Here is a 16,951-nt window from a genome sequence, read left to right as displayed (position 1 = left end):
AGAGAGAGGGAGACACAGAACCCGAAGCAGGCTCCAGGCTCCTAACTGTCAGCACAGAGCTGGACGCGGGGCTCGCACTCATGAACTGTGAGATCACGACCTGAGCTGAAGTCAGACGCTTAACCAACTGAGCCACCCGGGAGCCTCTTGGTTGCCTTTTTAAAAAAACATGTTTATTTATTTATTTTGAGGGGGGGCAAGAGGCAGCAAGAGAAGGAGAGAGAAAATCCCAAGCAGGCTCTGCGTGGTCGGCGCAGAGCCCGATGTGGGGCTCGATCTCATGAATCACGCGTGAGATCGTGACCCGAGCCGAAATCAAGAGTCAGTTGCTTAACGGACTGAGCCACCCAGGCGCCTCAAGGTTGTCTTTTCAGCCTTGTTTCCTCTGATGCACAGAAGTTTGATGGATTTCCATGTGTCTATTTCCGCCTTTAGGCAAAATAGACAAGTTGCCCGTGCTTTTGGTGTCCTGGGGGAGGCAGCAGGAAACAAAGGGAGCCAGGCACCCAGCTGCAGGGGTCATTTTGGGGTGGGTCTAATGACACATAATGAGTGAGTCATCCCAAAGTAGCCGGGTCCAAGACCAGAAAGGGTTTGCTCAAGAGCTTGGGCTCTTTTTTTTTTTTTTTTTTTTTTTTTCAACGTTTATTTATTATTTTTGGGACAGAGAGAGACAGAGCATGAACGGGGGAGGGGCAGAGAGAGAAGGAGACACAGAATCGGAAACAGGCTCCAGGCTCTGAGCCATCAGCCCAGAGCCCGACGCGGGGCTCGAACTCACGGACCGCGAGATCGTGACCTGGCTGAAGTCGGACGCTTAACCGACTGCGCCACCCAGGCGCCCCAAGAGCTTGGGCTCTTAAGTCTTATCTCCTTGAGCCTCAGTTTCCTCACCTGAAGAATGGGTACAATTTCTATTCCTACCTCCTAGAGCTATTGTGAAGAGTAGAAATCAGGCATGGAAAACTGCTACCGCTGTTGTCATTTTTCATGGACTTATTCAGCAAATATTAAAAAAAATTCTTTTTTAATGTTTATTAATTTTTGAGAGACAGAGACAGCATGAGCGGGGGAGGAGCAGAGAGAGAGGGAGACCCAGAATCCGAAGCAGGCTCCAGGCTCCGAGCTGTCAGCCCAGAGCCCGACGCGGGGCTCGAACTCAACAGCCACGAGATCGTGACCTGAGCTGAAGTCCGACGCTTAACCGACTGAGCCACCCAGGCGCCCCAGAGCAAATATTTTTTTAAATGTTTGTTTATTTTGAGAGAGAGTGAGAGTTGTTTAACTGACTGAGCCACCGAGGCGCCCCTCCTTTATTAAGCACCTACTGCGGGCCAGACGCCGTTCTAGGCAGTAGAAACACATCAGTGAGCCAAAGGGACAAAAGTCCCTGCCTTCGTGCCTGGGTGGCTCAGTCAGCTGAGCGTCCGACCCTTGATTTTGGCCTAGGTCCTCACCTCCCAGTTGGTGGGATCGAGCCGCGTGTCGGGCTCTGCGCGGATAGCATAGAGCCTGCTTGGGATTTTCTCTCTCCTTCTTTCTCCGCCCCTCCCCCCACTCAGAAAAAAATCCCTGCCTTCATGGAGCCCACACTCTAGTTGGTGCACGCAGTAACTTGCCCACACGCCATACAGCGAATACAGATATATAGCTAAATGCTATGGAGGAAAATATGCAGAGAAGGGGTCCGGGGAGTGCTGGGGGGCCGTGCAGTTTCAAGTAGGGGGATCTGTGAGGGCTTCGGGGAGAAGGTGACATTTCAGAACACGGAAGCACGTAACTGTTCACAGTGCCTGTTGCAGGTGCCTGGAATTCAACACGCGAGAAAGGAGCACTGGGGTCTCTGGTGACCAATCTTGCTGGAGCCTCTGGGCTGGCTTTAGAAAGGGTCCCTCCCCCCGCCCCCCATCCCCGCCGCCCCCTCTGGCTTCTTTCTAGGAGGCCCTGGGAATAGCAGGGCCTACAGATACCCAGGGAAAGGCTTCAAGTGGCCTTGGTCACTGGGGGGCGGCCTCAGGCCCCTTTAGGTGTCTGTGTGTGATGTGACACCCGAGTAGCCATTCATTCCCAGGCGTTAAGGGGGTGTGAACAGTCTCACTGACCCGAGGCCAACTTTTTGCATGCAGTTCAGGGCCTTGCAGCCTCCTCCTCTGGCTTGGCTATGAAAGTCAAGTCCCACGTTCAGTGAGATCCGCCCCCTGCCCCCACACCCTCCGGCAGCTCACAGCCTCACACACCTGCTTTGGGCTTTCGGTCTTGTTTCTCGTCCCTGGGGGAGTTCCCTGGCTTTCTGGGTGTCCAGGTGTGCACCCGAGAGCCTGTCTGTTGTAGTTAAGTCCCGGTTTGTGGCCAGAGCACCGTGGGTGTTGGGTTACTCAGTTATGAGGCTGCTTAAAATATAAGACTGTTAGATGAATGTTACAGAAGCCAAATCTCTCAGAGGTCATGCCCCTCAGTGTCTTAACCCGCTGGGCTCACGTGGACCAGTGGGAGCTCCTTTTCTGCAAAACGGCCCTTCGGATATCTGACGGCATTACTCACATCCTCCAGCCCTTTTGGCTTCTCCCGTCTCTCCTTCGATTTTTAAAGACTCCCCTTTTTATCTCTTATTTTTATTAAAAAAATGTTTTAATGCTTATTTATTTTTGAGAGACAGAGCGTAAGCAGGGGAGGGGCAGAGAGAGAGGAAGACCCAGAATCCGAAGCAGGCTCCAGGCTCTGAGCTGTCAGCACAGAGCCCGATGCGGGGCTCGAACTCACGAACCGCGAGATCATGACTTGAGCGGAAGTCAGACGCTTAGCCGACTGAGCCACCCAGGAGCCGCTGTATTTTTTAAAATTAATTAATTACTTTTGAGAGAGAGACAGAGACAGAGAGAGAGACTGCAAGTGGGGAAGGGAAAGAGAGAGAGGGAGAGAGAAAATCTCAAGCAGGCTCCAGGCTCTGAGCTGTCAGCACAGAGCCCGACGTGGGGCTCGAACTCACAAACTGTGAGATCAGGACCTGAGCCGAAGTCAGACGCTTAAGCCACTGAGCCACCCAGGCACCCCTGTTTTTTTTTTTTTTTAATAAAAGTAAACATTAACTGTAGAATATCTAGGGAGTACAGAAACAGCATAGAGAGGAAAATAAAAACTGCCCAAGGCCGTCAACATGGCAATATATGTGCTCATTACATTCTCTATTTTTTTCTCTAAAGCACTAATCTCTACTGTGATCAAATAATTACTTGGGAAATTATCTCATCGTGGTCCTCCCCTCCCTCTGGTTGGATGAGACACCCGAGGTCACACCTGTCCTCTCCATCTCTGTCTCCCAGCAACTAACAGAACTTGGCAAAGGGCAGGGGCTCAAAAAATATTTGTGAATTAATGATCTACCTAATGGCTAACACATTCTTTGTATGTAGATTTCAAAAGTGTAAAACTGGGATCATGGCTTGAATCATTTACAGTCCCCTTTTGTTAAAAAACGTCACCATTTGAAGCTGTTGGCCAGGCTATCATTCACCTAAGTCACAATTTCAAATGGCTACATTCTATTCTTTCATTTTGGTTGAGCTATATCATCCATTCCCCTGTTTTTAACACTGAGTTGGCTTCTGGGTATTTATTTGTATAATAACACATACCCCAAATTAAAAAAAATTTTTTTTCATGTTTATTTACTTTTGAGAGAGAGAGAGAGTGCACGAGCAGGGGAGGGGCAGAGAGAGAGGGAGACACAGAATCCGAAGCAGGTTCCAGGCTCTGAGCTGTCAGCACAGAGCGCGACGCGGGGCTCGAACCCACGGACCGTGGCATCACCGCCTAAACCAAAGTCAGTCGCCCAACTGACTACGCCACCCAGGCACCCCCACCCCAGATTTTTAACTGACCTCTGGATACTTTGGATACATTCCTCTAAGTTGCAAGATTGGTCACAATGGTATGGTCACCGTGTTCCTTGGTGATACATGATTATAAGATCCTTTCTGCAAATCTAAATCAATTTACAGTCTCCCCTTTACTTTTGCTAGCACATCAGCTATTTGACAGAACAAAATGAGATCATTTTAGTTAACCCACATTTTTTTCAAACAACTGGTGAGGATGAATTCCTTTTGACATTTTTTTTTTATCCATCCCTGTACCTTCTGTAGTGAACTCCCTGTTCATGCTATTTTTTCTTTTGTGTTTTTTTTTTCTATTGAATTTCACTTTTTTCTTATTGACTTGTACATGAGCTTTACAGATTAAAGATATTGTTACATTGTCATATATTCAAATCGATTGTACTTTTCTGTTTCTTCCAATGTTGTCCACGCGTACGATTGACATTTAGGGTTCTGGAACCAAATGCAAACTCAAAATTCATCTCCTAAGAAAAAAGGCCACTCATGCCCCTCCAAAGGGTTTTCACGCATGTCCGACGTGAGGTCCCAGCCTGACACCGCTCCCTCTCCTCTGCCGCAGCTGATTGGTCCAGCAGCAGATACCTACAGGAGCTGAGCCAATCAGACCCGCTCGCCCGGAAGGTAGGAATTGGGACTAAGATCCCGCAGGAAAGTTTGTGAACTTTCCTTTTGTGGGGGAAAAAAAGGCATAAAACCTGGGGGCAGTCATGCAGATAGCTTCTTGGGATCTATCTGGGGATAGATAGATCTGGGGATCTCTGTAAAACGCAAGCCTTCATTGGCTGGTTCAAATTCCCAGGGCCCTTTCAGAGCCACGGAGATGTTACCGCCAGGGGAAGGGGATCTGGATATTTCCACGTTTCACCGAAGTTTCAGGGGCTTCTGAGGCACAGACACGTTTGAGAAACACTGTCATGAGGGTGTTCTAAGGGGTGGTGTGTAAGTGGTCAAGTGCACAGATTCTCTAGCCAGGTGGCTTGGATTTGCTACTTTCTGGCTCAACTTGGACAGCTATTTAACCCCTTTGTGCCTTAGCTGGTTATTGGTAACATGGGGATTAATCATTCTTCGCATCTAATTTATGGCTCACATGCAGTGCTTAGAAAAGACATGGTGAATAAGCACTCACATAAGAATTGCCTCTATTATTGTCAGATTCTTCCAGCAAATCATTATATAGTTTATCTTACTAAATCGCTCACCTGCTCAACAACCTTCAATGGCTCCCCGGTTCCTTCGGAATAAAGGCCAGAGCCGAAGCATGGTTCCTAGCACATACACTCTTTGTCACTCCAGCCACTGTTACCAGATACTGCCTGGAGCTTCTCCACATCTAAAGCACCATTAGGAAATGCCCCCTTCCCACCATCTTCCTCCCAAAGGCCAGTGAGTCTTTCAAGGACTATTATACATTTGATCTCATTTTCCCCCCTTGGCTTTCCCCACTGGGACCAATCTACTCCATTAACTCTTTGCACAAGGCCAGACTTGTCACCGACGGCTGGTTTTGTATGTCTTTGCAACTAAATTCTCCTCCCCCGTGGGCTTGGAATTCTCCAGGGGCAGGCATCTCCATTATCTCGGCTCCCGCGTCTGTCGCGCAACAGTCTCACGGGACTGCCCTCCCTGGACCCTCAGGATGGGGCAGACACCAAGTCACATGCTACACGCACATTCATCGAATCCTACAGCTGCCCTTTCCCGTGTCCCTTCCAGAACTGTTTTATTGAGGGTCTCCGGTGTGCCAGGTCTGGTGCTGAGGGGGCAGGAAAGCAAGACGATTAGGTCCCTGCGGGCAGGGAGATCTACAATCCAGTAAACAAGAAATTAAACCACTGATTGGGGGCCCACGGGCCAAACTGAGCGTTCGGATTCTCTTTCAAGGCTTCCAGAACCAGCTAGGTGGGCTGGACCTTCCCTCTATCACTGTCCTCTGGCCAGAGACCACAAGGGACATGCCTGTGGTTGAGTAAGTCTGTCACTCATTGTGGCAGGAAAGCGTCATTCCACGAGAGCCACGGGGCATCTCAGTAACCGGTGGCTACAAAGGACTTCTTACTGGTTTGGGGCTCACGTTAAGCGAGGTTTGGGGAGGCCTGAGGAAGCCGGCCTGCAAGCCGTCAGAAAGTGGGGAGAAGCCTAGGATTTGGTGTCTTAGTTAAGACTGAGAGGAGAAAAGGCTCACCTGTAATAGGAAGAGAAGCAGCTGTCACCCCGATGCGTGGGGGAGGGGATGTCGGGTATCTGGCGTCTCAGGAGGAGGGAGCGGTCTAGTTGTGGTCCTGTCGCCCCAGGGTCCCAGAGCGGCCCAGCTCATGCTGGCCTTCTGGGAACTGTTTCCCAGGAGAACAGAGGACAGGGGACCAGCACAGCCTGCCTGGTAGAGCCAGCCCGCCTCCTAGTCATACCAAGACGAAGCTGGTGCGGTTCCTGGCTTTCCTTTCCCAGCTGGTGGTCCCCAGGCCCTCCCACTCCCCATCGTGGCAAATCTGCTCCTGCATTCACCGTCTCCGCCTGCCCTCTGACAGCATCTGAATCCGCTTCTCCAGCTAACTAAAGACTGCTTATCCCCAAATTGCTAGTGAATCACAAGCGAGATAAATAAGTTCCAGGTGGGGAAGTGGTAAAACATATAACCTCGGGGGTGTGGGGAGTGAGAAATCACGGAAAGCTTCTAGGTGGAGGTGACCTTTAGCATGGGACCCAAAGGGTAGGAATTAACTAGAAGGGGAGAGAAAGAAAGATCCTTCTGGGTCAAGAGATCGATTCAACTACTCTTGGCTGGGGGCTTGTCATGGGCCGGGCCCTGCAGCCACATTTTCCGTGCTGTTTCATTGCGTTTTCACAGCCCTCGGATGTGGTTAAGTACGAGGGGCTAACACTGACAGCTCTAAGCGTCTTCCATGGGGGAGGCCTGGCTAGAACCCTCTGAGGTGAGTACCGGCATGTTATATAGCTGGGGAAACAGACACTGAGATCCTGTTACCTGCCCAAGGTTACCTGACCGCAGGTGGGGGCGGCTGGGCATCGAACTCAAGGCAATCGGACCCAGACTCTTTAACCATCAAACCCCGTGGCCTTTCTATCTATTCTTATCCCCACTTCGAAAACAAGACACCAGGAGCTCCTATAATTTGCCATGGTCACGGCCGGGACTCCCACTCAGGGGCCTAACTCCTAAGCCCCGTGATTTTTAGAATCTTAGAAAATGTATGTGGGCTGCTCGCTATTTTTTTCACCAGCGTCAATATCTACTGTTAGTGCACCTGTAGAAAAGTTCTTTGGCCAAACGCCAGACAAAAGGCAGCTTTCAAAGCAGGCAGAGAATCAAGTTTACTTTACATCCACCTACTACTATGATTCTCTTTTAGATTCAACTATATTATTGGACAGAGAAGGGACAGAGTTGAGCAACCCGGAAAGGTTTGGCTTTAGTCAACGACTGGGAGGCACAAACAAGTTTGGACAGTGTCTGCGTGAGAATATCAGGAGAAATCTGCCTGTTGGGGGTCAGACCGTGGCCTCGAGCAGCGAGGGACTCTCCAACTTGGCTGAGACGTGGAATCCCTTAGGAGCTTGTTAAAAATACAGATGCCTGAGCCTCGGCCCCAGAGACTCGGCTTCAGGAGGTGGGGCCCGGGCATCGGTGTCTTTAACAAGCTCCCCAGAGATTCTGGTCCACGGGCGGGTCTCGGAACTGCCACTAAATGGAACAGGGAAGCCCTAGCTTTCGGGGAGTCAGGCCCAGAAGGCCAAATGAAACAGTGTGAAAGAAGGGGGGAGAAGGCGGGCTTCTGGTTGTTCTGCGGCACAGAAGCGGGAATGATGAGTCAGGCAGAGACGGAACAGACGGCAGGTCTCACGTCCATTCGCCACCTGTTCATAAAAGCGGTGGTTTACTGAGCCCAATGACTCCGTCCCAGACCCTTTATGTGGATTATCAGAGTCCTCCAATAACACAATGATTACTAGGTATTAGGCACCTAATTCTATCACCTAACAGCATTAGGTGCCACCGTAACCTCTTTTTGCACACAAGGAATTATTAAGCAGCAAGCAGCTTGCCCGCGGTCTAGGGCTGGTGGGTGGCAGGCAGGGGTACAAGCCTGGCAGTCTGTCTCTGGAGCTCGGAGCTCCCTGCAGCACCGTGAGCTGGGCACACAGGGGTCTCCAGGCCCAGCCTGAACGTACGGGGCGGCCGGCACAACCCAGGCATGGCCAGCGTGAGGGATGGCAGGGTAGTAGAAATGCCAAGGAAGGGTAAGCGTCCTCGAGCAAAGACACAGGACGCAAGAAGGAGCAGGTTTGTGGGTGCGGGATCAGCCTCACGACGGACGGGAGACTGGGGCAGCTGGTCATTCCCTGAGCAAAGGCTGGTGCTGGGGATCCGGTGATGGACGGGAGGGGTGCTGCCCATGGCTCAGTGATGGGACAGACCTGAAGTTTGTTCCCCAGATATTCATTTAATTACAGGGACCTGGCCTGGCCCGGGGGAACAGCGTGTGTGTGTGATGTTCGAGACGGGATCTCTGAGGAGATGCCTTTAAGCTCTGCTCTGACGTCTGCGTAAGGAGTCCCCCACAGAGGGAACAACACGGTACGAAGCCGCCAAGGCAAGGAAACGGGGTTCATTGGAAAACAGAGGACTTCGGCTGGGCTGCCGCCAAGAGTGAAGGGGGTGTCCTGAGATGAAACCAGATCCTCTGTGTGGACGGTCATGCCAGGTAAAGGCAGGAAAAGTATTTCAGGCCCAGGGAACAGCCCGAGCAAAGGCTCAGAACCCAGAAAGGGGCAATGGCCACAAGTAAAGCCTCCTGAACCCGAGGCACTGTTCTACAGGCTTCGTACCCACTGTGTGGGGTGATGGGAGTTTGACTGCGAGGACAGTGAACAGGGACAGGGCCGCTGGGGTAAAGGCCAAAATGTGTAAGTGCTGGGACTGTCCTGAACTTGTGGTGGCCTCTGGCCGTGTCTCCTCCCCACTTACAGCTTCCCTTGGACCAGCAGTAAAATCAGAAGGTTGCCCCCTTAAGGCTTGTGAGTGATCAGATCATTATATTTCAGTGTTTTAAAAAACTCGGCAGAGGGGCACCTGGGTGGCTCAGTCGGTTAAGCGTTGGCCTTCGGCTCAGGTCATGGTCTCGCAGGTGACAAGTTCAAGCCCTGCATCCGGGTCTCTGCTGTCCGCGTAGAGCCCACTTCAGATCCTCTGTTGCCCTCTCTCTCTCCCCCTCCCCCACTCGTGCTCACTCTCTCTCACTCAAAAACAAATAAACTATGGGGAAAAAAACCTCAGCAGAAACATTCTTCTGGATGCGTCAAGAAGACAACCACAAAACTTTGCTTATTGACAAAAAAATGGAAACACCAACACAGGACAGAATCAGCAAGGTGCAGGTTGGTGGCCCGCCCCCCCCCGTCAGACGTTCTCTCCACTCCTCAGCTCCAGGTTAACCACCTGCTGAACAGTGTCGGAGAAAGGCTAGAAGAAGCCTGCAGACTCCGTCAACCTTACAGATGTATTGTTTGGCCAACGAAGTTTGAAAATGTAGGACATTTTATATTTTTCAGCCTCTCTGAAAAACCCAAATATCTAAGTGACCGGATCCAAAGGGCAGCTGTACCTTTGGATGAGTCGCGCACGCTTTTTCTCTATGCTTGTTCTCTACCACAGTCCCCCCCCCCCCCACCCCAGCAGTGCCCGTCACCTGACACACAGCTTCTATCATTAACATTACCTACCTCATTCCTCTTCTAGAAGCCTGCCTTGAATACTATGCATGTATGCATATGTATGTGTATTTTTTTTTTTTACACTTACCCTGGGAATCTATGTCCGTACAAAGATCTAGCTCCCTTTTTCAAGGCTAAGTCATACTTCATTGTCCAGTTGTCCAAATCTCTGATGTCTACTTATCTCATCATCTCTTGATGTATACATGTATATATACAAAGGTTCCACTTTCTTTCTTTTAAGGTTTATTTCTTTATTTAGAGAGATGGGAAGGGCAGGGAGAGAGAGGATCCCAAGCAGGCTGCATGGTCGGTGTAGAGCCCGACTCGGGGCTTGAACTCACGAACCTCGAGATCGTGACCTGGGCCGAAATCCACAGTCGGACGTTCAACCGACTGTGCCACCCAGGCACCCCTAAAGGTTCCACTTTCTTGACCGTATATACCGTAAATGAATAAAATTTTACAGGATACATAGGTTTATAAATTTTACGGGATAAATACCGCGAAGTGGACTTACTGGGTAAATGTATTAATGTACATTTTAAAATTTGAAAGATTTTAAGTTTAAAAGATATCACAAAATTGCCCAGGTTATATGAATTTACATCCCCAGAAAACGAAAGCCGTTTCCTGTCCAAAGTCTTTTCACTTACATTTCTTTAATGACTAAGGTGACAGAGCATCCTTTCATGTTTGGTGGCCCTTCGTATATCATCTGTTGCCCTTTGCTGACTTTTCCATTTGGTTCTTTTTCTCTACTTTTATCGATTTTAGGAGTTCTGTCTACGGCCATACCACCCTGAACGCACCCGATCTCGTCTGATTTTAGGAGTTCTTTGTATATGAAGGACATTAGGCCTTGGCCATCTATGCTGCAGTTTCCCCCCCCCACCCCGCCCCCAACTGTGGGTCTTTAATTTTATACATTGTTTTTACTTTGGAAAAATTGTAACTTTATTTGTAGCCACATACACGATTCTTTTCCTTTTGCTAGAGGATTTAAGTGTATTTATTTTGAGAGAGAGAGGCAGAGAGAGAATCCCAAGCAGGCTACACACTATGAGCACAGAGCCCAAAACGGGGCTCGAACTCTTGGAGTCATGAGATCATGACCTGAGCCGAAACCAAGAATTGGACACTTAACCGAATAAGCCATTCAGGCACCCCTATGTATATATACATACACATATATACATATATATGTATATACATATATACGTATATATACATATATATACACATACATATATATACATATATATGTATATATATGTATATGTTTTGTTTATATATATGTGTGTATATATATATATGTATATGTTTTGTTTATATATATATATATATAGTATTTTTCAAGTCTTTATTTTTAAGAATTTCTATACCCAACGTGGGGCTCATATTCACAGCCCCGAGATCAAGAGTTGCATGTTACACCAACTGAGCCAGCCAGGCGCCTCACAGATTTGAATTTAAAAACCTGAATGCTTTTAACTAAGGAATACATTCTTTATTTCCCCACAGGATTCAGCAGTGTTTGTACTATGTCCTCATAAATGGGTGACTTCATGTTTTTTTTTTTTTTTTTTTTAATTTTTTTTTTCCACGTTTATTTATTTTTGGGACAGAGAGAGACAGAGCATGAACGGGGGAGGGGCAGAGAGAGAGGGAGACACAGAATCGGAAACAGGCTCCAGGCTCCGAGCCATCAGCCCAGAGCCCGACGCGGGGCTCGAACTCCCGGACCGCGAGATCGTGACCTGAGCCGAAGTCGGACGCTCAACCGACTGCGCCACCCAGGCGCCCCTGACTTCATGTTTTTAAAGTTGTCTGTCTAGTCCCTTGAGACAGATTATAGAGGTATAAGTATAGATATATGTTTGTGCACGAGTGTTTTTACGTGAGTGTGTATGTGTGTGTATATATTTACTCTAGAACTTTTATGGTTTCGTTGTGAAATGAAACCGTTTCAATTTTGGACCCATCTGCAATTTTTTCGAAGTAGGCTTCGAGCCCAGCGTGGAGCCCAGTGCGGGACTTGAACTCACGACCCCGAGATCAAGACCTGAGCTGCGACCAAGAGTCGGTTGCTTAACTGACTGAGCCCCCGGGGGGCCCCTGCAATTTATTTTTGGTGGAGTAAATGAACACAACCAAGAACTAGGACGAACTTTTCTATCTTTCTGGCAGGCAGCACAGGGGAGGGTGGACGTCAATGCCGCTGGCAGATTCAAAACAAACCTATGTTGTTTGTCCCTTTAGAAAAATGAAGCAAATTCTGGGATGATACACATAGTCCCACCACCCAAAACAACTGCCTTTTTCCCATGCAACGTATTTCCTGCAAGTATTTTTGCTTCCTTAGTATGTACAGGTTTTCGTTTCACAAATCTGTTTTTTGCCTGTTTCAACGTGCGACAGCATCTCTAACTGCTAACACTTGACGTTTTCACCCAGCAGTTCCCAAACCTGGCTGGGCAGCTGGCTTCCCAGTGGAGCTTGTTTAAAAAGAGTGAATCCGTGGGGTGCCCGGGTGGCTCGGTCGGTTAAGCGTCCAACTGTGGCTCGGGTCATGAGTTCGAGCCCCGCGGCGGGTTCTGTGTCTCCCCGTCCCTCTGCTCCTCTCATGCTCTCCCTCTCTCAAAATTAAAAATAAATAAACATTAAAAAAAAAAGAAAAAGAATCCACAACCCCACGGGGTGGACCCCGGGAATCCACGTTTTCAATGAGTTCCGCGGAGGTGCCTGGGACAGAAGCAGGACGCCTCTCCCGTCCCCCCGGCCGTACCTGTGATCGTCTGGGTCTCGGAGGTGATGGTCCTGGTGGTGGCCTGAGTCTGGGCGGCAGGCACGGTTTCTTCAGACACAAACTGGACCGTGCTGGGGGCGGCCCCGGACGAGCCGGTCAGCGGGCAGCCGCTCTGCTTATGAGCCACAAAGGCATCCAGGTTGTTAAACTGCTGCTTGCAGATGCCGCAGATGTGGATGTCCGGAGTAAGTTCCACCAGCACCGTTGTGCCACCTGGAACTCCACGGGACAAAGGGAAAGTCACAGATTAGTTAAGCGGTCAATTCCAAACAGCTTCAAATCGCAACACCGACCAGATTGCGGCAGCGAGGGCCAGTTGTTGGCGCAATGTCCGTTCTGCTCCCTTCTTTTGTCCCAGCCAGCAGCAGCGTTCCCAGACCCAACTTCCGGCTCCTGGCACCTTTGCACCGTTGCCCGTGGGGACACCGGTGGCATTTTACGCAAGAAAGTTCTTTGGTGTGCAGGGCTGCTTGCACTCCGAAGGACCAGGAGCTAGTCCTATCCCAACAAAAGGTAGTTGTACTTCCCAGTCATTAGGAAAACCAACCCCTCCGCTTGGACAATCCTCCCGCCCCCATCCAGGAGAACTACTAGTCTAAATAATCTTGGTCCCTTACATACTTGGGAACTTCTGGGAAAATCTGGCTTTCGTGATAAAAAGGGATTAGATATGGTTGGCACTGGTCCCCTGCTCTTCTGGCCTTGCATGCGGATGTGATGCCAGGAGCTTCTGCAGCCATGTTGTTACTATAAGGAAAATGCTAAAATCCCTACAGATGCTCATCCTTACTTCATCGAGCCCCTGAATCAACCAATCCCAGACTTTTCATTAGGCTGGGATAGCTCAGTTTGTTACCTGTAGCCAAAATTCACTCCTAACTGATAGGGGTACTGTTTCTCAACAGTCCATGATGATACCAAAAGTTAACCATAATGATACCGAAAGTTAACAACGTGTTAACATTTGCAAAGCACTTCCCACAATATCTGGCACCGTATAAGAAAGTGCTATGTAAATGTTTGCTAAATAAATACAATCAGGTACCTGGCTGGCTCAGACAGTTAAGCGTCAGACTTCGGCTTGGGTCATGATCTCACAGGTTCGTGGGTTCAAGCCCTGTGTCTGACTCTGTGCTGATGGGGTGAAGCCTGCTTGGGATTCTCTCTCCGCCCCTCCCCTGCTTGTGTGAGCACACACGCATGCACACTCTCTCTCTCTCTCAGAATAAATAAAACTTAAAAACATATAAAAAAGATACACAATCAATGAATGAGTCTCTAATAGGACTACCTTTATTTTTATTTTTCAAATTTTCTTTGCCTCATCGTAAGGAAACTCATGTTAATAACAGAAAATTGGGAAGAGAAGAAGCAGAAGGAAAATCACTCACAATCTTTCCACCTCTGGGTACCATGAACATTACAAAACATTTTCTTCCATTCGTTAACGCTTAAAAATTAAGATCATAATGTACAGTAAAATTGGTCTTTTCTCCACATAATATCACATAAGCGTTATGGCTAGATCCCTAAAGTTTTTATAAATCTTATTATTTAATAGCACACGATCATATGTTATCCATGCATCATAACCTCAGTACTTATAAGGTCTTTATATTATTTCTAATTTTCCTCAAGTCTAAATCCTATGAAAACTACCTTTGTGCATATGTGGTTGGTATATATGCATCATAACTTTCTGAAAATTTATAAATATTTCCATTATGTTCCATTTTCCCCCAAGTTGAGCAAAGGCAAGTAACCTCTGTGTGGAAATACAATTTGGTTGACTTGCTAAAGACACAGGCTCTGGGCTGTGCTGTCACTTTTTTTTTTTTTTTTTTTTTACTTTTTTTAGGTTTATTTATTTATTTTGAAAGAGAGAGAAAGAGAGCACATAAACGGCAGAGGGGAAGAGAGAGAGAGGGAGACAGAGAATCCCAAGCAGGCTCCACGCTGTCAGTGCAGAGCCCGATGTGGGGCTCGAACTCACAAATCGTGAGATCAAGACCTGAGCTGAAGTCAAGATCTGGACACCCAACCGACTGAGCCACCCAGGCACCCCTGTGTTGCCACGTTGTATAAGCCGTCTTGCAAAGTGCCGTGTGCACTTAAGTACATCAAAGTCGATGGATGGAAGAAATGAAGCCTTTTCTATTCCTCTGGAACACTGCCTCCCTGTCGCTGAGGTGCCCATGAGACTAACAGGGAAACAGGAACCAGGAAATGAAGTGATTTGCATCGATGAGGATTCCTTAATGATCGAACAAGACTGATACCCAGTATGGAAGGGTCTTAATAACAATGGCTCCAGGATGTGGCCAAGTGTACAGGTCATGACCGAGACTTGCCTTAGAATCCAGACACTACGATTTACAGTGACTCGGGCTTCGTCTCTCTCGTCTGTAAAATGGGAAGTTTCTGTTGCAGAGGAAGGTGCCAAGGATTAACCGAGATCGTGCTTGTAAAAGGCCAGCACAGGGTCTCCATCCCCCGGCAGGAGTCTGGTGGTGCACTAAGTTACCCCATTTGAATGTGAGGGTATCCCCCTCTGAAAACTTGGGACTGATAAAATATACCTAACCTCCTGCATTTGTAGTGAGAATTAACAGACCAGATAAAAAACACTGGGCACGGGCACAAGCTTTTAACAGCAACGAGAAAGAATCCCTTTATCTTCACTCCGTACTCCAAATCTGTCTCGGTATCAGAAAAATCTGGGGGTGTGTGTGTGGGGGGGGTGTTAAACATGGACACATCTGAGCCCCACTTTGGAGATACTGAGTCATAATGGAGGTGGGCGCAGAAGGGGCTGGTGTTTAGAGAAATCTGGGCTTTTCACAAGTTATGCAAGGAATACCCAGCCAAGTTTGGGAGGCAATGTCTTCAAAGCAGCTAAGAGAAGCGCTTACTATGCGCCCGGTATCTGCAACCCCCTGTGCCAGAGGTGGGTTCTCTAGGCTGTGTGCGTCCGAAGCGTTCAGGGTAAGGCCAAGGATCCCCTCCCCCACGTCCCCCATCTCATGGGTGGGGCCCAGGGAGCTTTTTTTCCTTTTCTCTTTTTTTTTTAAATAAGCGCTCGCGCTCCCAGGTGGCTGGTTTGCGCTCAGGCTCCGGACCCCACTTTGGGAAACAATGCAGCGGGAGAAATGAGGTACGCGGATCAGGCTGCTGTCCTCGTCAGGCAAATTCAAATGAATCCCAAACTCAAAGAAAGCGACCACCGCCCCATTCCCCATTCAGATCTCCACCTTTCATGCGTAAAAGGCTTTGCAGTGCCGCGGCCAGCCCAGCCCGCCAGACCTCATGCAACCCTCGGATCCCCAGACTTCAGTGATTTTTGAGCCGCCAAGGCAGAAGTTTTCCCATCAGCGTAATCGCAGTTACCCCCCAAACCCCCCAAACTCCGCCCGGAGGGGGGCGGGGAATACCCCGAGGGGGTGGCGATTGTCTGAACGGCGTGCCCTCCCCCACCGTTCCTTTGCAAGGGGTCTCGCCAGGCTGGAGAGCGCCCCCCCGCCTTCCACTGGCTTGGGTGCCCCCATCCCAAGCCCACTCCGGCGCCCCCTGCCCGGCGCGCCCGCCGCGGTGCCCGAGACGCCGGCTCCGGGCCGTCACCCCGATTTCGGGGCCCCGGGCCTGCTCGCTGCGTCGCAGACGTGCTTGGGCCCGGGCCCCGGAGCGCGCACTGGGCCCCGGAGCGCGCACTGCGCCCGGAAAAGCACTTACTTTGCACCGAGCCCGGGAAGCTCTCGCCCTCGCTGGTCGCGTTCATGGCCGCAGACTGGGAGGTCCCCGGCCGGCCGGGGTGCCAGGGTGGGGGGCGCTGATCTACATGGTGCAAGCACTTTTCCTTTTATTTTTCCACACCCCCCAGCCTTCCTTCTCCCAACTCCGCCAGGCGGGGAGGACGGATGTAAAGCAAGCTCCACTTCCGCTGCCTAGAGGGCGCTGGCCGGGCCCGGCCGCCCCAGCCTGGCTTTGCATCAGCGGCTCCCGGGGGAAGCTGCGGGCCAATCCCGATGCCCGGGCCGCGCGGCCTGGGAGCGCGGAATCCCCCGGGATCTGGACCGCGCACCAGCGTCCCGGCGGGTTGGGCGACCGCGGGCGGCGAGGGATGCGCCCCCACCCCCGGCCGCCGCCGCCCGGCCCGAACCCCTGCGGTCTTGGCCGAGGAAGTCCGGCCTCCCCGGCTCGGTCGCTTTTGCACCTGCCGCCCTGGGCGTCGCTCCCGGATCACGGGGGCGCTTTGCAGAGGGGACCGCGTCAAGCTGCGGTTGGGGGGTGGGTGCGCGGGGCGCGGCGGGCTGGGGAGAAACCCCAGCTGAGCGTCAGCGCCCGGCAAATCAGCGAAGCGCTGGGCGGGTCCCCTGCCCAGCTAGTGAAATACCGAGGGCCGTGATCACGTGGATCATAAGAGTAACAACTGGGCTCGAACGCCCACCCCCGGGTTCCGCACACTTTATCGCGCACGGTCACCTGGCGGGCCCCTCCTAGAACGCCGGCTGCGGGG

The 16,951-nt window shown here is 50.3% G+C and overlaps 1 protein-coding gene across 3 annotated transcripts in view; it reads right to left on the bottom strand.

Moving 5' to 3' along the window:
* ZFP64 (ZFP64 zinc finger protein) overlaps positions 1-16,748 on the bottom strand; it is a 91,204-nt gene extending 74,456 nt beyond the window's left edge. Inside the window, exons 1-2 of one of the 3 annotated variants that reach the window (XM_030309387.1) lie at positions 16,168-16,748; positions 12,418-12,657 (exon numbers count right to left, since the gene is read on the bottom strand). In XM_030309387.1, the coding sequence (XP_030165247.1) occupies positions 12,418-12,657; positions 16,168-16,213 (286 nt within the window). In that variant the 5' untranslated portion in view covers positions 16,214-16,748. The remainder of the gene's footprint in view (positions 1-12,417; positions 12,658-16,167) is intronic. The other 2 variants (XM_030309386.1, XM_030309385.1) reach the window with 2 other exon arrangements.
* Positions 16,749-16,951: the final 203 nt, after the last annotated feature.

Source organism: Lynx canadensis, chromosome A3, assembly GCF_007474595.2.
Source record: "Lynx canadensis isolate LIC74 chromosome A3, mLynCan4.pri.v2, whole genome shotgun sequence".
In the NCBI taxonomy this organism is placed as follows: Eukaryota; Metazoa; Chordata; class Mammalia; order Carnivora; family Felidae; genus Lynx; species Lynx canadensis.
This window is presented reverse-complemented; position numbering and strand designations above follow the sequence as displayed.